The 22066-nt window shown below is 38.0% G+C and overlaps 1 protein-coding gene across 2 annotated transcripts in view; it reads left to right on the plus strand.

The window, feature by feature from the left end:
- The window catches only part of MDGA2 (MAM domain containing glycosylphosphatidylinositol anchor 2), a 665568-nt gene that overhangs the window by 302470 nt on the left and 341032 nt on the right, over window positions 1-22066 (plus strand). For both annotated transcript variants that reach the window (XM_040969572.1, XM_040969573.1), the window contains exon 2: window positions 2112-2251. In XM_040969572.1, the coding sequence (XP_040825506.1) occupies window positions 2112-2251 (140 nt within the window). The remainder of the gene's footprint in view (window positions 1-2111; window positions 2252-22066) is intronic.

Consider the following 22066-nt stretch of genomic DNA (forward strand, 5'->3'; position numbering starts at 1 on the left):
CGAAGAATGTGTTAAAATATAGAAGTAAATAGCCAAAAATGAACAGTTGTAAATGTCGTGCTGTGCTTACTATATAATTTAAATAGTTTAAATAAAGCCACTAATTTGCATAATGATGCTTTTGAAAGAAAAATCTTTAGAGTAACAATACCATGCCCTGCTTTCAAACTAAAACAAAAGGAGCGAGTGTAAACTAATCTGGGAGCGATATCGCGTCCCTATATAATTAAATCTTTTAATAAACATGTGAGCTATCGCTAAGCTAAATTTGGCTCAGAAACATATTTTAAGATAAGGCTGTTTTCTATTTAAATGTTTCTATTTTTGTTTTGCAAGCATTTATTAATTTTGATTAGTGTTTGAGCGTTAATATATTTACAATTATGTCCGACAGATGTCTAAAAATAAGCATCTTGCTAGTATGCCTTATTAAAATTGAAGCCCAAATTTGATGAGTGTCAGAAATGATTTGTAGGAAACTCCGTATGAAGCATCAGAGCATCCAAAGAGTAAAAATAAGACCTTCTAATGTCGTAGAACTAAGCAGATTATTATGATGTCTAGACAGAGTCCCCAACCATGAGAGACAGATTTTGATGGATTTGTTTTTATAGAGCAAACCAAATATTTGATTTGTTTAAGCATCATTTAATTTTTCAAGCCAGTGAAATGATGAATAGCATAAAGTTTTCTTATTTTAAAAAGTTAAAGGAGAAAGGAGATTTTTTTTTTCCTTTGGCCTATTTCTTTAGTCCACAGATATTTAGATGACACCCAAAATATTTCTAATAATTTAGTCCAAGTAGCCTTAATAATTGTAGTCACCTGGGGTGTTCAGTAGCAAGGAAGATTAACATTGCAAGATTCTGTACATCATTGTCTGAGGGAGTTTAGCAGCAGTGTTCAGAAAAGCAAGGATGAGGAGTCGGAGTGTACTCAAGTACTCTGAAAGAAACGGAAAGAAGCAGTTGCTTCATTAGCCCCACGTGCAGTTCTCTGTCTCCTAGTTTCTGATTGAAATTGAGACGTTACAATAAAATATGCTCTTCCCAATTATTAAATTCATGGAGTTGCCAAGTTTATTTTCAGATTCTATAAGATTCACTGTCTTTTTAATCCTTGATAGAAAATTCCAGTATACCAATATTAATCTACAGTGGCCATAGCCTCTGTGAAGGATACTGCTGTTTAGATTGAAGAGTTTTACAGAAGATTCTTTCATGTGGATATGACAACTCCATCATCCTTTAAACTAGAAAAAATCAGTTCTTCCATCCCATTTTTATTATCAACAAAACTTCTGACTTCATAGGAGGCGATGAACTGGAATCTCGTGTTAGTAGCTGTTGGTAGTATACTTAGTGAAACACAGCACACTTTATTGGCTGGGAATTCCTCATGATCCGTAGAGGTTAATGTGTAGAGTTGGTTTCCAGTGATATATAAGCCAATGAATTCTAATCAAATTTTATTTGACCCGTGGCACTAAAATAAGAGAAAATGATATTTAGGAACTTTGACATCGTCATGAGAATTTCTCTTTAATGAGGAGTTCAGACGTAGGCATCAATGATTTATAGTCTCACTGGCGTAAGCCGGTCACTATCTTTTGCTCACCATCCATACAAGGACAAACCTTCGTATTCCTCAGCTTCTTCCCAGCAGCGCGTGACATGTCATTAGGAGACAAATGACATTGTTGTCGACTCAAATCCCCTCTTTTCCAATGATCTTTTCTCTCGCAGTATCTTTTTTGGTATAATATTCCTCACTATCTTACAGCTGGGGTTTCAACTAAGAAGGGGGCCTTCTGACATTGCAACAATCACGTTTTATCATATGGTCTGTGACTGATGGTCATTTCCTGAGGCACTGGTTTTCTGGCATTCTATTCCCCTTTGCCATTTTTAGAAAGCGATGGTGATGGTAACTGTTAGATAAATTTGGAGCTTTCTCTCTAGCAGTCTTTAATCCCCTGGGGAAGCTCACTGATGGATGTGACAGGTGAAATCAAATCAAAATTGCTCTTACAATCAGGATGGTTCCTAGAAAGACAGTTGACTTATATTTTTGTGTGTGTTTGTGTTTTCTTTTTCCCCTTTACCTGGCAGCTCCCCCGACAGTTCGCATTGTTCACTCGGGCCTCGCCTGTAACATAGAAGAGGAGCGATACTCTGAGAGAGTGTACACCATCCGGGAAGGAGAAACCCTGGAGCTGACCTGCCTTGTCACAGGACACCCACGTCCACAGGTGAGTCCCGAACTGTGATGCTGTGTGTGCTTGCATGTGTGTGATTTACGCCACAGTTACTGTATGTACAGTGCAGGAAAGGAGTTGATGATCGCTTAACTTTCAAACTTAACATATCCATGTGCTTAAGATGAGAAAAGATTTTGTTATGGTGTTGTGAGAAATGTAGAAGACACTGCTTAGGAAGCTGTTAAAACACAAGTGTAAAAATATCTCAGTAAGATAACAATCCAAATGGCAGTGAGTTTATTTTAGAATGTGTAAGATGATTTCATTATGACATAATCACAGCTAAGAAAGTATTTGTTTTCACGAGTGTGATGCTTGAAATCACATGTACTTTATTTACACCTAATCAGAATATTCATGGAAGACAATGAGAAATACATTTGAAGAGGCTACATCTGTTCAGACTTTCAGATTCATCACCACTGACTTTCTTAAACTTGCGTAATGGTGGAAATGGAAATCAAGATAAAAAAAAAATAGGGTGTCTTAATGAAATCCAGATCAATAAAATTTCACCTGTAATTTTATAGAAAATAATTCCCAATGAAGATGTACAAGAGTATAAATAATATTGCTAAAATAGCATAAACATAATAGAGTTAATATGGATTTTGTTCTGAGATTCAGACAGAAAACAGTGGTGTCTGGTGAAAGTAATCTTAGAATTTTACAATCAAAAATAATAGATCTATCTCTGGGGAACAATTGCTCAAACTTTAGTGACAATGGGATTGTCATTTTTGTGGACGTATAATAAGTATTATAGAATTAGAAGTTGGGATCGGAATTGGAGGGTCCATGAAATCCTGTTTTATGTATTGGTTGCAGTGTTTTTTATGTGATGATTAATTGCTTATGTATTTCCATAATACAGTAAGCTGTTTTGCATAAAGCTAAACTTGCATTAAGGAAAGAGGGTCCAAAGATATATTGATGAAGGCATCAGGAGTTATAAAAGAGGCAGTTTACATTAAGATGTATCAAAGCTCCCTTGATCCCCACAATCAGTGCCATTTGAACTTCAGATTTTACTTGACTCTCCAGCTGCTTAACTCTGTTGGCTTTCTAACAGTATGAGTTTGTATTTTTCCTTCTACCACTATGTCTCTTGAGTAGTAGATATGCCTTATTTTCTCCATAAAAATTCTTTTCAGCATTTACAGTTGGGAGTACAATCTTTGATCTTTAGCTTACAAACTCAGTTCTGAAGTCAAGGAATAGACACATATTTCCTTAGTCTGTTCTATGTTTGGAAGTGTATCAGTGTGTCCTTTTTGAAAATAAGTTTTTGTTTAGTATTCTAAGTTACAGAGAAAGAAAAAGAGCAGCAGTGAGAGAGAGAAAAAGGGAGAGAGAGAGAGAAAGAGAGAACGTGGTATCTTCCGTCCACTGTTCCTTAAATGGCTTCAACAGACGGATTTGGGCTGGGACAAAGCGAGAAGTCGGGAGCTTCACCTGAGCCTCCGTGTGGGTGGCAGGAGTCCAAGTGGTGGACCATCTTCTGTTTCTGGCAGGACATTCCCTGGGAGCTGTGTCAGAGGCAGAATCACAGGGAACTGGACAAGTGCCTCAGTGTGTTCCTAACTACAGGATGCTGTGCTGTCATAGTGTCCCCTTATTATTACTTTTTCATTCTTAGAGGTAGTGTACATGTTTGTAGGTGAGCCAGTTTCCATTTCTATTGCCAGTTCGGTAAATCTAACGGGGCTCCTTTCTTTGTCAACAGACTGTATAAGGAAAGCCGCCAGAATAGCTCGGGCTGGATGTCTGGGCCAAGTGCAAAGAACATGCTTTTGGCCCTTGGGCCCAAGGATGATTTTTGTTGGTTAATATCATGAAACTAGGGTGGCTTATTTACTCATCTAAGCTGAGCATGTTTATAGTTAGAAATGTTTTGGGAGAGAGAAGTGCGTCTTTCCTTCAAGCTAGGTAATAAATATTTTCAGAATTTTTTTTCAGTTTTTAGTTGCCCAGATACTGTGTAAATGTTTGAAACCAATGTATTGATTGCTGATGAGTTGTGGCCTGATGATATTGACATACCCAAGGGGGAAAGAAAAAAGGGTGAGAGGTCAGGAAGGAATTAATGGCTAAGAATTGACACTACGGCCAGACTGCCTCAATATAATCCTAGCTCCTCTGTGATCAATAATGTAGCCTTGGAAATGTTCCTTAATCTCTGTGCTCACTCCACCTCAGTTTTCTTGTCTGTGTAATGGAAATATAATAGACATCACACTTCTATATAGAAATAATTTTGAGAGGGAAATTTAGATTTTGAATTTGCTAATAAGCATGTTATGCAGATTTATGCACACATACACTTATACATACATACAACCATATTATGTGTGAAGACATAAATTACACTCAAATGCAGTTAGAGTTTGCACTTTTTAAATTACTGGTCTATCTGAGACATTTCTGTTACGTTTGGCAGTCGTTTGTTCATCCTTGCTTCTACATTATTTCCTGGCTTGATGCCTCTGTTCTTGCAGACTGGGGGTGTTTAAATTGTAGTTTTTTTTTTTTTTTTTGCTCATGGACATTTTTTATGCTTTGTTAAAAGTTAACTTTTCAAGCTTCATATTTTTCGTTTTTATGTTTTGTTCATGCTTTAGTAATATCTCGTTAGTATTTGTATCAGAGACACCACATGTGCCTTCTCCATCACCCTTATTTTAACTGCTATGGCTTTGTACTATTTTTTATATTATTCTTTTTTAGCTGTTTTTCAATGTTGCCATTATTGACATAAAATATTTTAATCTCCCCTATGAATTAGAAGAAGACTTTTTCTTGTTTTCCATCTAAATAAATATTGGATTTTTAATTACACTGCATTATTTTTGCAGTAAGGTCATTTTTGCAGTAAAAGCTGTGCTAGAAAATATGTGAGACTTAAACTGTCTCATAGAGAGGAAGGCTTACAGAAAGGCAGACAGAGAAGAGAAAAATTTGCCGTCCTATGGTTCACTCCCCAATGGTCAATGCTGAGCTGATCTGAAGCAGGGGATTATTCCAGGTCTCCCACATGAGTGTAGGGTCCCAAGGCTTTGGGCCATCCTCTACTGCTTTCCCAGGCCACAAGCAGGGAATTGGATGGGAAGTGCGGTATCTGGTACATGAACCAGCACCCACATGGGATCCTGGCACACACAAAATGAGGGTTAGCCCGTTGAGCCCTTGTGCCGACCCCAACATGAGTGTTTTAAAAGAGAAATTCTCAGTAGGGCATTTCAAATATTTTAGCCTCCTCAAAGAGGTAGAAAGGTTTATTGTAACAAGAAAAATGGCAGTTTTTGAATTTGCTTTAATAATAAATATGGAAATGCACATTTCAAAGATTGAAATAATATTGACCTTTCCTTTATCTTTCAAAAACAGAGAAAAAATACACATCAACCCGAGCAACTTTAATTTCATGTGTTTTTATGTTGAGTGGTTGAGATTTCGTTTGAAAAGTATGTGCTATCATTAAAAGTAACGAAAATATTGAAAACTGTTGCATAAAAAATAGTTAATATCTAAAACATTAAGAAACATTTAGATGGTCTGGTTTATTATGCTTTGCACTCGTGTTTGCCATTTTTCAGTTGTATTTGAATTTGTACTCATTCATTTTAATGACTACATAAATATGTTGTTGGTAGTAAAGTTTGTTGCAGTTATGGGTGTTTTAGCCAGAAATCATCATCTTGCCATGATCAACACTCAGATGGCCAGCTCTTTGCAATATTGTTCTGTGCTGATATTTTATAGAGAGTTATGCATATGGACACACTGGATGTTTAAATTCATATTCAGTTCATAGAGGCAGAAATGAGTCCTGATGTTCTATACAAGGATTCCTCCTCAGAATTTGTAAAATTCAGTATAATTGAGGTTTCCTGTCCGTAATAAATGTTTCTTGATTGGGTCTATCTGGTGATACTAAAGCAGTAAATAGTGGGAATGTGCAATAGAATCCAAAAATGTATTTCTCTAGAATTCCATTTCTGGCTAGTTTGGTAATATCCTCCCCCATGGAAGCAGTCGTCCCAACCACATGTGATGTGCACCTTGACTCAGCTTGTGGTTACTGAATCAATACACTTAGAACACTGTGTTTAGGACACGTCACTTATAATATTTCTCAGAATTAATGTCCTCTTTTTATAGAATCAGTGTTTTGTTTGTTTTGGTTGCTTTGTTTAACCTAGAGCCAGAAAGGCAGAGGGAGACGAAGAGCGAGAAATCCGGACCAGCAGAGAGAGGAGAAGGAAATCTGTCCACAGGTGCCTTCCCTCAGTGTGGGAGCAAGTGACTCAACTGAGGCTTTCCACAAAGAGGGCAGGTGCACAGTCATTTAACTGCGAGGCCAATCAGCCACATTCCCATTGATTTTTATGTAAGATTAGCTAATCCCTTTTGTGCTAAAATTTAATATTCCCCCAGACTGCTAAAAATTTTTACTCCTAGAACATCAGTATTACCTATTGGACTGTTTCACTGTTTAGTTGACATCTTCTTAAATGCATTTGCTTTGCTCCTGAGCACATCTAAGGAGCTGTTCTCTCAGATTTTCTTTTTCTATCATTCCATGGAAAGTCTTCATGCTTAGAAAAAGGATTTATCATACATTTCAAAGACTTTTACAAAAATACATCAGTGTATTTAATAAGAAAAATCTGTGAATTTATACATGGCAAGCCATCAATACTTTGAAAATTATCATCACATTTAATTTGTATACAAAATAATATTTTCCTCTATAATATTAATGATTCTGAGTGTTATTATCCTTATTATACACTACATTTCATTCAATACAGTCATTTATTACTTTTTTCTCCCTGTCTGTCGAGGTTGGCCTTGGCCATATGAGCGGTGTTGGTTAACAGATCTTGAACTTGATACAATATGGAACTAGGTTGCTCTTATAACGATTTATTTTACTTGAAAGTCAGAGTAACAGAAGATGGCATATCCCAATCAGACTTAAAAACCATTTTGAAAAGAGTTTTCAGAAGTAGCCTAAAATTTTTTTATGTGTTAGAGAGTGAATGTAATACATTTTAAGGGCTATATAAATTATACATTTGTTAACTCTTGCTTCTGGACTAGCTGGTTTTCTAATTCCAAAATTGAGTAACTAAACCATACTTGTATATTGTGTTGGTTTTGTAGTTCTGCTCTCAGGAAGTACCACAAGTCAGGTGGTGTAATACAGCAGGACTTTATTCTCTTCAAGTTCAGATACTTGAATTCTTTTTGTTTTTTTTTTTCATTTTATGACATAGTTTCATAGGCTCTGGGATTCCCCCTGCCCCCGCCCCATGCCCTACCCCCATGTTGGATTCCTCCACATTGTTGCAGTAAAAGTTCATATCCCATCATGATTCCTTCATAGCGAGCATGTACCATGCATAGATACCAGCCTCTTATTGCTCAGATAAATTCAACAGTTTTCTTGGGAGACCATCCCTGGTCTGAAAGTAGAGATGGCAGAATATCATCCGCTTCAATGAAAAGCCACTACACAACTTCAACAACAATTTACAACATCATGGAGTTAATTGACATGGTATTGAGTGACGCATATGTTAGAAAATGCAAGTTCTTAACCACATGCTGTGACTACTTCATTATACACAACCGGCTGCTGTACACCTTAAAATGGTTATGGGGTACCTTTCAGCTGTTTCATGTCTATTTTCATTTTTATACTTAGCACCTTATAGTATTGAAGCATGATTTTTACTGAACTTGGTGAATTTTAGGATAGTCCAAACTGGCTTATAACTCCTACAAGGCATATGTCAACACTTGAGGCACAGAACAGTTTTAGGAGGGGTGTGCAGAGAAATCTTCAATACCTTAGTGAGGAGTAACTAATCTTTGTGTCCTACCTAGTAAGGTATATGTGAGTCCAAGCTGACTGTTTCCTGTCTGTTCTAAACTTTCCTTATTGGTCTCTGTCTATCTAATCTAAATTTTTGGGAGAGCAGAGAAATCTTCCACCTTCTTAGAGTGTGTGAGGAAGGTGTTAAGTATATCCTATCAAGAATGTAACAGATACCTTACAGCAGACTCGAATCTGCATTAGACATTAGCAAAAACTACATACAGTGGGATCCAAGAGTGATCCTGACAGCGTCTTAATAAGAGGTCATATGCACAGACCATGGGGGAACCCCAAAGTGGAGCAGGAGGACAGGAGGAGGCTTGTATCCCAACCCTGGAGATTCCTGGATCCTCCTAGGACAATCAGTACGGGCACCAGGGGCTTTCTCGCAACAGCCAAGGAGACCACGGGGAATTGGAGTGCCCTCATAGGCCAAGAAGTCTGAGGTCATCTACTCCCTTTTGGATCTCCCACACAGAATATAGGAAGTCCAGATCCTTCTTCACAGAATCTAATGTCATTGGAACAACAGCCAGAAGCCCTGAGCGGTCCTCAGAAACAGAAGAACAGTAATTTTCCTTTAGGAATTGGGAGAGAAGCTTTCTCTGGTCCTTACTTAGTTCCAACTTTGGCTCCCCACCCTCTCTTGCAATGACCATCAGGGTCGTGCTGTACGCCGCCCCCCCCACCCCAACCAGATACTTGAATTCTAAAATCAAGCTATCAGCAATGAATCTTTCCTGAACTCTTATTAGCCTCTGGCAGCCATCAATCCTTGATGTCCCTAACCCTACAGCTTTATCAATGACCGCTCTGTCATCTCTGGTGCACTTGTGTGTATGCCAGTCTTCATGACGTTGTCCTTTTCTTGTAAGATGAAGGAATCAGTAATAGTGGGCTGTGGGTTTGCATACATCAGTGCCTTCAACTTAACTAATGACATTTACAACACCTTGCACTCAAATATTAACTTAAAAACAGAGAGAGATTGATTTATTGATTGGTTCCAGAGGACAATGGTATTTGGGAATAGTAGAGCATTGCAGTAGAAGTATTTATCCCATAATAAACCATGGTTATATTCAAAGAGATTGAGGAAAGGGAAAATTCTTCTAGGCAACGTAAAAAGGATTAAATAAGGTATTAAAACAGGATGTGGGCCATAAAAAACAATGCTAAGTGCAGTATGACTCTAAGATCAGACAGTAGTTGAGCTGACATCCTCGCAAAACTACTTTGTAGGCATTTGGTATCATTTGTACATGATTGTATTTCTGGCACTCTTGTGTGTAAGTTATAGTTGACACATGTACCTATGATCTCATTTTGTTTTGGACTTGAGAAAAATGTCTCCATTTTGATTCAGACAGCTTGTCCACGAATAGTGTCTCGTATGAGGCACTTGGGAAGAGAACATAAACATTTTGATATCACATAATTCAATAACTCACATTTTTACTAAATGTATTTGGGATAACTTTAATGGGCCTATCGTACACTGTGGTGAATATAATTAATAATATATTGAAAATTCCTAAGAGACTAGATCTTAGAAATTCTCACAAAAATGATAGATGCATGAGGAATATGATCTTTCCTCTGTAAACATTTTACAGTGGATGTATGGGTCAAAATATCATGCTGTACACCATAAACATAGATTTTATTTCTTAACATACCTGCATGTAAATAATAATGAACAACATATGTTATATATTAGTTTTACATTTTCGGCCTGTTAGACTAGTTTGCACCATTTTATCTTTAAAAAAAACATTAAAAGCTTATGAATTGCTGCTTCTCTGTGGTATTCTACCTGTTCTCCTGTTGTAGGTCATCAAGGAGTGCTGCTCAGGGAAGGAGTAAGATTTCAGCTTTTGGAATCTAACTGCATGATTTCCAATTACTTAAACTTCCTTTCACTTGTTATTCTCAAGTGTACAATGATGTTAATCATAGTAAAAAAAAAAAGAGCTTATTCAAGCATGAAAATAAGTCATACAAGTCACAACTTAAAATTTTAGATTATGATAGAATAATCATTTATTCCTGAATAATTTGTTTTCTCTCAGTAAGTTACCCACTCCTGTCCCTTACCCTCCCTTTGCCATCCGCTGGAGTAACTTGCCGTAATTTAAGATACAGTCCTTGCTTGTAGCTGCTTTTCAGATCATCCTCCTCTATCTTATCAAGTGTCTTTTTTTGTAAGATTTATTCTTATTCAAAGGCAGATTTACAGAGATAGAGACAGAGAGAGAAAGATCTCCCATCTTTATTCACTTGCTAAATGGCCACAATGGCTGGAGCTAAGCCTATTTGATGCCAAGAGCCAGGAACTTCTTTCAGGTCTCCCCTACAGATGCAGGGTCCCAAGGCTTTGGGTTGTCCTCCACTGCTTTCCCAGGCCCCTAAGCAGGGAGCTGGATGGGAAGTGGAGCAACCAGGACAGGGACCAGTACCCAAATGGAACACCAGCCCCTGAAGGAGCAAGATGAGCAAATTGAACTATAGCTCTGGCCCCATAGGTATCCTGTTTTCAAGGATGGAATGAATGGGAACCTAAACAGAAAAATGGCATTTGTAGATAGTTACAGTAGCTTCCGGATTGGATTAAGGTAGTCATTATCCGTTAATTCTCTTGTATTCTAATTAAGTTGTTGCTTTCTAAAAACAAAAGGTTGTTATTTTCCTTTGCCAATGCATTATACCTGTAACAATTCAGCACTTACGGAAGTTTCCAAACACAGGTGTCCAGGAATCCCTGATGGAATCTGTATTGCTCAGTGCTCATACGGATGCATTAAATGCTTCCCTGGTGGTCAAGAAGACTTCATATCCTCCAATTTTTCTCTGTAGCAAGGAAGTAAAAACACTCAGAAGAATGGGATTCAATAATACTAATCTGATAGTACAGAGAAAATGCAAAATGTAACCTCTTTGCATCACTTTGGACAATAACACACATTTTTAAAGTCCAGAAATTAGCATGGAATATATAGATCATATTCACAAAGTATAAGACAAAACCCTGGAAAGTCACTGCTGAGAATTTGTGCTTATGTCCGAATACAGAATCAAAGTCTCATCAAAATACTACCACTGTGATGGCAACCTGATTTTCCTCAGTTAGTGAATAAATCATCGTAGAATGCGGAACAGATATAAAATGTGTGTCTTGTAGAATGCTCAGCTTGGCCCTACAACCAGCTGTGGTTCGTTTTTCTAGAAGTTTTTAGAGTGACATGGCCCTTGTTGTTTGACAGCAACATAAAGCGCTATAGTTTCTAATAATTCGTACCTAGGCACAGAGACTAGAAAGGAAAGAAAATGGGTGATCCATAGCCTATTGAGGTTCATGTGGAGGAGAGTATGCTTCTTATTGACATATCTGGATGAGTATTTTGATTAATCTATATACTAACACAATTAGCCAGTGTTTTAATATTGTGATATATATTACACAGTATATCTGTAAATTATGCTTATGGGTCTGAACATGGTTGCACATCTTTCACTTCTGGATAGGATAGGATATGTTCATGGATTAAGATGGAAACTACATTTAATCTTCTATTAGATATGTACTTAAACTGAGTCTGCTCCTGTCCTCATAACCTTTTACGTATTTGAAATTTTGATTAACTACCCTTTGATCATCAGGCCAAGCCACATTACTGACTTGTGAAAGCTTAAGGTGAATGCTTAGTTCAATTGACCCAAGTAGAAAGTGCAAATCAACGCTTTCAATGTTTTATATAATTTTATTATGAATTTTTGTGAATGCGTCCATGATAATACTTTTTGAACAGATAATCACAGTTGCTAATGAGTTCTTACTTTGTGTGGTATTCAGTTGGGGGTTTGACAAGGACGATAGAAACCATTTTTATTACATGAATTCTGGGTTTTTTTTTTTTTTTTTTTAAAGATTTATTTTTATTATTTTTTCATTGGAAAGGCGGATATACAGAGAGGAGAGACAGAGAGGAAGATCTTCCGTCCGATGATTCACTCCCCAAGTGAGCGCAACGGGCCGATACTATGCCGATCCGAAGCCAGGAGCCTCTTCCGGGTCTCCCACGCGGGTGCAGGGTCCCAAAGCTTTGGGCCGTCCTCGACTGCCTTCCCAGGCCACAGGCAGGGAGCTGGAAGGGAAGCGGGGCTGCCAGGATTAGAACCGGCGCCCATATGGGATCCCGGGCGTGCAAGGCGAGGACCTTTAACCACTTGCGCCACCGCGCCGGGCCCTATTCTGGGTTTTAAATTGCTTTAATTTAATATAGGAAATGAGTTATGGTAGGAGCAGGGAATAAATGAGAACGGGAGAAATACGCAGTGCTTCCTCATCTTGTGTTGTTCAGTAATGGCGCCAGTGCCTCCCATTGGTTGAAACCAGCAAGTGCCTGGGAAATAGATTCTGCAGCAGTTTCATTTTCCCTGTGATCCAGCACACAGCAAGGGAATGTGTCAGAAAATAGATTCGTGTATAAACTGGGCCACTACCAGCCCTCATAGCCGCTGAAAAATCCCACCTGGGAATGCTGGCTTGCTTCGGAAGCAGTTATTCACAAAGGGCCATTTGCTCTGGTAAATAAGGCCACTCCAGATTTGAATATGCATTATGCAGGTTCATAAACCTGGTTTTGTTAGTATAATGAAAGCAGATTGGGGATGAGTTTACATTTTACAGACTCAAAAAAAGCTGAGATACATGCAAAGAATTCAAAAGCCAGATTTCAGTATTTATAAAGAAAAATGCAACGGTAGATTACAGCAGATTGTTCTGCCTGTAAATCTGTGTGGGCGAGCTACAAATAAAGCTAAATTATAGTAGAAGTGCTTATTTTAAAAGTTGCCATGGGAAATGGTTTGGGCATTTGTCTTGTCTAACAGGACCACCCTCCCTGTTGGCAAGCTAAATAGAAACCAAACCAAAGAGCAAAGAGCTGAACTGAGGCACCCAAAGATTATCTTGTCCACTCTGGAGTGGACAACCATAAGAGTCGGATTGAATCTAGGAAACATTTTTGTTTTCCTGGAGAATTCCCAAATGATTTCTTCTTGCCAGTTTATCCTCCTCAAAGCTTGCCTTTCTTTTTCTAAGGAGGACCAACTCTAGTCTTGACTAGTATGTTAGTCCTGAGATGTATTAATATTCATGCCTTTAGTCATATGATAGGCAAAACCCAGTGGTGTGTTAACGGTTTGGCTTCATTAAGCTGACTTTGACTATTTCTATTCTGAATTGCTCTGCAGAATTCATTGTAACTGTCTGAGGAAAATCTTAGTTCTGCATTTCTATAGGCCTTAGTACAGATATACCCTATTACATTTTTTTTTTTTTAGAAAGAAGGAACCTTGATGAAATTTGAAGCTTATTATTTCTTCAGTATTTGGTAAACAAGCTCAGTGAAAATGGGAGAGATCAGAATGCAAGGCCACACTGGTACTTGGAGAGAGAGAGACTGGGGACTAGGTAGCCATAAAACCGATTGTCTCATATTTATCTCTGAGTAGTGTGTACCTCTCTGAGTCTTCAAATGTCTGTGCCCATTAGTCTGTTCCTTTTCTGGAATTTGTACACTGAACATGACCTTAATTGACTGGTTCACATTTTGTAGTCATCACCTATCACACATACCAGCCAAGCACATTTTTACCCTCTTTCTCTTTTAAAATGATCTTAGGAAGAGGAAACTATTCACTTAAATTACTGATTTGTAAAAATAACACTACAGGGAAACTTATTTTTTTAACATCTGCATTTGGGTCAACATGTGTATACTTGTCTTTCTGGGACTGCGTTGTTTCACTTCAGATCGTGTCCACTTAGTCCCATCCATGTTACCAAAACTAGCAAGACCTTATTTTTTATGGCTAATATTCCATTATGTATATCTACCATTTAGATCCCAAATGAATAGATATTTGTTTGAATTTGAAAATTTAGAGGAGGAACAGATATTGTGTAATAGGTAACAAAACCAGTTAAATAAGAGAGATATGATCTCGTATTGTATAATACAGTGAGGTGATTAAAATTTGTAACTTTAGTTTATTATTTAATCTCAGAATAATGAAAATACAAGAGCTTGGCGTTTCTCAACTCATAGAAATAATAATTTTCCTGACTTGATCGTGTATATTATGTCATTTTATCATGCTATCTGTTGTAAATCTGCCCATTTGTTAACCAAAAATAGCAAATTAAAAAAATTTAAAAATAAAAATTTTCATTAACATTTGATAGCAAACATACATACATACACAAATTATATTTGTCAGAAATGAGAGCTTGGAAATCTGAACATGACAGGTTACCCAGGATTGAAAGAACTTAAACAAATAAAAGTTATTTCTCAGGAATTTTATTAATAGTTTATAAGTTTTGTGACTTACCTCAGAATACTATTGATGTTATGTTTATTGCTAACTTCATTGCAGAGGTAGTAGGTGACATATAAAATGAAAAAAACAGAAGTTCAACTTACTAGGAAATTATTAGAATTCTAAATTTTGCTGCAATAAGTAGAATATAACAGTTGAATCAAATATGTTTTGGAAAAATAGGATGATGATATTCATAATGGCCTTTTCTAAAACCTGTTTTGTTTTTCCTCTGTCTTTGAGAATAGAGCCCTTATTTAAATTCCACTCATTCCTTATTTTTTTCATCTCCCCTACCCACTTGCATTGATCTTGCTCAATATAGGTTCTCTGTTTTACTCTGTATCCATCTTCTTAACCCCCACTGGGTCAACATAGCTTTTTCTTTTACTTTCTTGCTAAACTCCCTCTATTAAGAGAGTTTGTTGTCAGTGTAGCTTCCTCTCTGACACCATAATGAAAACATTTATTATTTCCTGGTTTATATTTGATGAACATTTGATTTCATGTATAATGTAATCTTATAGGTGTTTACTTCCGTTTTGGTAAGTAATCTGGGAAGTCACTAGAACACAAGAAGTATGATTGATTTTCCTTATGTATTATCAAAAATGCTGAAGGATAGCAGCAATAAATGTTAGTATTGGAGTTAGTAGATAGTCATTCTGAGTGGTGCACTCACTCTGGCACCACCTAATGTTTTTGGTCAGTTTATTTATTAGCATGAAGACTTACTTTTTCATCCATTTTAAGGGCATCTTTCTTATCTTAAGGTACTCTTATGTGTGTATGTGTTTTTAGATTGTGATGAGCTGAAGAGTACCTCTTGGAGACTCGGCAGGCACTGTTTATTGAAACCATTAAGGTGAAAAGGTGTTATTGGCTGTCTAATGTGTTTGACTGAGGCATTTACCTGTTAACTAACTGTCCAGTAGCTACCATTGAGCCACATCATCCGAGAAAGTCACAACTGCAGAGATAATGACCTCAAACCCTCTGGTTCTTCAGTTGAAGTGATGGAAGTTCAGACAGGCTACGTGATGGTGTTAGAAGACACTCGATGCAGAAGACAGGAACTGTGTCAGCTTTGGAGTGATGGCATTCTTTTGTAATCTGCAGGAAATATTTAAGGGGAAGTAAAACGCTTCTCTTTGTAAAATAAGATAGCCAGGACATTTTCTGCTTAATTTGCTGTACTGAACTTTAACAAATCAAAGCAAGATCTTTCTTGTTTAAAAGTCATGTTGGAAAGGAAGATTTATCTAGAATGATTCACATGAATGTGAGTGCTTTAGTTAGCTGTACTACTGAAATGCCTTTGGTTTTCTATCAATCTTTAATTGAGCTATAACGTGGAGTATAAAAGAACATAAGTGTCTTGGAGATGTTGACATTGCTGCCTTTTCTTCTTATGTTTCCTGTGGCTAGAACATTGCTAATAAGTGCCATCTGGGAAATTACATTGTCCATACAGGCAAATTTGAAATTATGATATGACAGTGTTGAAAATAGAGCTCTGTGGGAATCATTGCTCTTCTGAACTAGCAGAGGAATTTATAGTGAGTTTTACTTCCATGCCACTTCTCATTCTGTTTCCTCCATATAGAGAGAATTTTTATTATTATTTTTTATTCATCATACAAAGCGAAAGCTCATATGCTTTCTTCAAATGACACTTGAATCAGTGAGATCACCCAGAAAATGAGATCACAAAGCTGAAAAGGAACTTGTATTAATTAAAGAACGTATACCTTGTGAGGGGTTTCAGCCACAGACCACCCACCCACATCATGCAGTGCGTTGATGGCTTTTTCAACAGAGAAGTACTGAGACAGTTATGCTGAACATGTCTGTTTATTAGCAACCAAGAAGGGCAGGTCCAGGGAAACAAGCCTCAGGAAAGTTACAGTGTTTCTATTGGATGTAAGTATCCATTACGTATTATAACCCTAGTCAACCAGTACAACTGTCACATTCTTTGCTAGGTGGCACTGTGTAGTTCACTGTGTAGTACCCGCATCCTGGAGTTGTTTATTACAAGACTGTTAGAATATTACCACATATTGAATATGGGCAGGGGGAGGAGGCAATCAAATTACAGGAAAGTACCCAAATTACTGGAACAGGTTGATGGGGAGGGAAATACCCAAGGGCTTTGGGTTTCTTGTAGACTGCATGGGTCCGTAGGGATCTCAAGATGCTATCAAGACAGGAGAGGGGTCTCACAGCATATGCCAAAACCAGGGAGACTCTCGACTCTGTAGACATGTGCTGAAACCATGTTCCCGTTGCCCTCAACACAGGCTAAGTAAGTTGCCCATTGTGGCACTCACTCACACGACCAACAGCTCAGTAAAAAAGGGACCAATAATACAATTATACAACGAGCATAGGGACTTTATTTATTTATGTTTATTTGAAAGACAAAGAGAATGAAAATGATGTTAGTATGATTTTATGAAGGACAGCTACATCAGAGTCATTATTGTTTTCTATAATCTGGGGTATTGTTTAGTTTTGTTTCCTCAAAAAAGAAGCTGACCAAAACGTTTCAAATCACAGAATTCCACATGATGTGACTCAAAGGGAAGAGGAGGACTTAACAGCACTGTAGCATGGTATATCTGTTTATGGAGATGTTATGAGAGATGGGAAGACAATGAATACTCAATATGTTCAAAGATATTTGTAGAGGAAGAAATATCTTAAGACCCCTTGGATGAACAATAACAGTTATGACAAGAAATCCAAAGAAACTGAAGTGAAAATTTGTCCAAAGGTTTTATTGGGATCTGAATTTTATTTTCCATTTAGCTTGGTATTTAGGAAATATGGATTAAATATTAAGATTTAGATGTGGTTTCCCTTTGTATCACTTTCAACACTATGAGGAAGTAAATACATTAATATCTTGTAAGAATGATATAGATCTGGTTGTGTACATTTGTCTGAGGGGTACAGAGAAGTCACTAGACTTGTTAGTCTTCCATCCATTTATAGATTGTCTCTGTCCCGAGTAGTGGCACATAAAAATAGCCTCATGTTATCACTTGTTAAAGGATCACTGAGATTTTCAAATGTTGTGTTTGAAGCAGAGTCAGAGAAGTGGCCACAGCAGCTTAGTTTGGGCCAGTCTGAAGCAGGGAGCCTGGAACTCCATCCAGGTCTCCCTTGTGGGTGGGAGGGTACAAGTCCTTGATCAATTTCCTGCTGCTTTTAGTATGTAACTCGAGTTGGCCTGCTTATTCATGTATTGAAAAGAGAATCTAGAGCCCTGACCTCTATTAGTCCCAGCAGCCTTATCAGAGTAAAGATCACTACTTTTGTTGGTTGCCAAATAGGGCTGTGTGTCTTCCTACACCTGTGAAATTATTTTTTATAGCAAACCAATTACTTTGATCTGAGGCCTATGAATGATCTTTTGCTCATTAATGAGCAGTTACCTGCCTCATACATGTATTGCCTTGCAAGTTACGTTTGTATTTAAATGTTTAATAGGTTTATTCTGCATGAACACATTGATCTAATGAAAACATCTGTGTAATGGGTCACATGCCATTTGTTAGTAATAAATACATGGAGGTGTTTTTTTTTTTTCCCAAATGATTTGCTTTGGAAGAAAAAAAAATGTGAGGTTGTTTCTTGGATATAGTTCTTCGATTGCCTTTGTTTTTCTTCATGAACATCCCAAGTTGGAGTACCAGAGAAGAATGGAGTGATTGTACCCTTGGAAAGTACTAAGTCTAAAGTGGAGGTGCTGGGGCAGCAGCTATTGGAGACAAGGGCTTATTCCGCTGGCTGCAGTGCCAGCTCCCAAATGTACTTCTGATGTGCACTGAGAAAGGCAGCAGATGATGGCGCAGTCCCTGCTCCTGGAGTGAGTGCTGGGATGACATCAAGTCTCCTGACTTTGGTCCTGCCTGGCTCTGACTGCTGTGAGTGTTTGGGGTTTGTGAGCCAGTGGATGCAATAGATCTGTCCCTTCTCTCCCCTTTGCTCTGTTTCTCAAATAATTGTAAGAAAGAAAAACAAAATAACAGTTATTGATAGAATTAGACATATACAACTGAAAAGGAAAATCATTTTAGAAATTCAAAGGGAAATAAGGAAATGGTATTTAACGTTAGAGAATCATTTGTAAGCAAATTTGAAGTTTATTTTTTTTTAAGTTTCTCAAAGTTATTTTCCCCTATCACTGGAGTCACCAGTTAGTAAATGAAATACAGTCACCTTAGCTGGAGCTTAATCAAGGTCTGGAGCCTGCTGGAGAAATGGGATGAAAACTCTGGCATTTACAGTTCGCCTTCTCTTTGGCTAGTTCTTTCTAGGGCAGCTACCAGACTCTTTTAAAATCATGGTCTGTATTCCCAGGTTCCACTTGCACTAATTTCTCATCCTCTGCTAGATTGAATTTGTCAATGGCCTTGGAATCTAATTTTAGCCTTTTGTATTTCATCGTTACCTTTTTTTTTTAATATGCCTAAAACCCACTTCTCTGCATCACACACACACACACACACACACACACACACACACACACACACACACGTATATCCATAGAGTTTAAGACAGTAAACCAAACAAAAAGAAAAACCCTAAAAAATTAATTCATGCATTTTCCTGGACTGTTGGTAAATTCTTCCAGACTCAATAGTATGCGGGAACTAGATCAAATAATATTTAGTGACTTTTTAGTTAAAAGTGTTTAAAAGATTACAAATGAAAGGAGTTCACAGGTGATCCTATTGCTGAAATTGGAGGAGTTCTTTTTCAAAAAGGGAGAGCCAAGCCTTAGGGCCAAAGAGAAACTTTTGAGCTTGAATCCTGAGGTTTGGAACCATTTTTAAGTTCCACTTCCTCTCCGTGTTAATGAGGCTCGCCAACCTTGCACAGGCAACACAGCATATGCCTTCGTGCCCAACGTGAGGGATCCCACGCAGGAAAGGAAACAGCCACGCCACCGAAGAGGAGCTTCCTTTTCACACGGAAAATCCTCTATCGACAGCTTTAATTCTGCTAAGTATAGATTTTCTTCACAAGAGGAAGGGAAAGGAAATCCTGTACATAAACAGTGTTTCGTGAATTGGAAAATGAAGTCAGGAAATGTGGTTTCTTGAGGTGTCCCTGCTATTTTGGGTGCATGCTCACATAGGCACACGCATGACACACGCATGGTTTCCTGCAATCTGTCCCCAGCCAGAATTCAAAATGTAGCTTTCTTTGCGGTGATCGCCATCCTGTTGTAAGATATGTAGGTGGTTTAGTGTTCCATCACCACTTAGACATTTTGTCCTGAAACTACTTCAAGAGACCTTTGTTGCATCTCTTTTTCACCCAGTGCCACTTGTCGTTTGAGCCACGCAGAAACAGAGAATTGACAAAATGATGCAATCACTCCTCCCTGTTAGTATCTGTGCACTGCAGACATTTGACTCACTGTTTTTTTCACTTCCCTGACCAGTTATATTATCCTAGTGGGAACTCCTTTGTCTTTGATTTCCTAATTGACATGTGCCCATATTTCACATGAATATTAATACTTTCAGCTATGCCACGTCCACATGGCTGCACTTCCTAGGTTAGAGAACCATTGAGTCTATTCTATAAGGCATCCTCAGAGTTGCCTACACATACAGTAGAAAATTCTGTGTCTCTGGGAAGATGGCATTAACTTTTTGGTGGCACCAGTCAGTTCAATATGGTATTTAAATGTTTAGTATTGCCTCATGGCAAAACTCATGCTGCACTTGAAGCTAAATGAAATAATGATAGAAGCTACGGTGCTCCTTCAAATAGCATCTTAAGTACATACTCCGGTGCCTTGGACTTCAGCCCCGTGGCTGTCATGCAACCTCAGAGCTTGTTACAGAGTTGCAAACCCCTTTAATGGAAATGGCCCCATGCTGGGCTTTCACTTTCCCAGCAGTGGCAGTAATAGTTAGTAATCAAGTCATAATGTAATAATCACACTACAGGAAAATGCTAGCTGATGGAATGGCTTGCAAGGAGAAAAATATGAGTGTTTTTCCAGAGTTTACTTCATCAGTCTGGCCTGTTGAATGTGCTAGAAATATGTAGGTTAGGATTTAAAAACCCTCATCCAAAGTTCCTACACTGGTAACATTGTATATTATTTGTTCAGTCCTGGGAATGCTTCTCTAATCCAGATACTTGCAGAGGGTTTACAAACTTGAGGGTTTCATATTGAAATCTGAAAAGATGATAACAGCCAGAATGTTCCTAATGCTAGAACCCCTCACATTTCACCTCTGTTTGAATGGAACGGGCATCACCTTGGCATAGTCATACTTTATTTCTTGCACTTACCTGTGTTCTTGCAAAATCTTACTATTTATGATGTTTTGAGAATTTTGTTGAGCAGATTCTCCTTGCTGTCTAGAATGTTACTCCTACAGTTTGTCTTGTTACTCATGGGTTCCTTAGCTGTCAATACAAAGACCTCCAATTTAGAAATACAAATTATGCACCCATGGTATTTAGAGTAAATAATTATGAGTTTTAGTACTTTGGCTGTCTTCGTATTTGTTTGCTATCTTTTCACGATGATGTCTGTAATTACATACGCACTTGCCAAAAATGTGAACGCAGAAAAACTGGTGAGGAAATGACAGGGTTATGTGAGATTTCACCGAGGACTTCAGAAATGAGTCCCAAAAGAACACACAGGAGAACTCTGAGGAACAGCGCCCCCTTCTGCTCCTGGAAAACAGCCACAGTTCTTAAATGATTCCACAGGATGCCTTGGCCGGAAGGGCTTGCTTGATTTTCTTTCTTGGGCTCAAAAAATGGTAATTGGACTAAATTTTGTGAAATACCATGTAATTTGAGTACCACCAGTTTGGTTTAATTTCTTAGAAATGACCGTGGCTATCAACACTCAAAATGCTGCTCCACAGAGTTAGGCCAACATCATCACAAGCTGATGGCTGCTTAAGGTTTTTGACCTCAGGGCTAAATTGTCATCCTCAGATTTGATGTTGCCCTGGATATGTTCGGTGGCCTGGCAGGTCCTGCAAGTCAAACTTTCTCATAAACTTGGGGAGGCTAACTCCTGCTGACAAGATCCACACTCAGGTTTGGTGCATAAGCTGCATGGCTGTTAATTTATCGTAAATTTATCAGCCAACTAAGTGATCTTAACACTTTGATTAGAACGCTGTTTTCTGATGAGAAAAATGCAGGGAAAAACAGGGCAGTAGGTTTCCAAAGCCGATGTGGTTCATCTTTATGAGAGTGAAGGCACACCAGGGCGTGCCAAGCTGGTTCCTGGGAGCTTTTGTTTTCTCTTCTGGTCTGTGTTTGGCAAGAACTGCCTTCTTTGCCTTTTGCCTCTATTTTGCTCAAAAATTTCCCCTTTGAACTTTTGTCTTTTGTGTTGATGGCCTGGATGGTGTTGTGAAAATAAATCCATGTAGCAAGAGAGAAAAATATGAAGTTTTCCATATATGCTTATTTTCATCATCTTCCCATTTTATGCATATTTTTCAAGTACAGAACTGTTTCATATCTAG

This window comes from Ochotona curzoniae, unplaced genomic scaffold (assembly GCF_017591425.1).
Source record: "Ochotona curzoniae isolate NIBS_2020 unplaced genomic scaffold, NIBS_Ocur_1.0 scaffold_4701, whole genome shotgun sequence".
Taxonomy (NCBI): Eukaryota; Metazoa; Chordata; class Mammalia; order Lagomorpha; family Ochotonidae; genus Ochotona; species Ochotona curzoniae.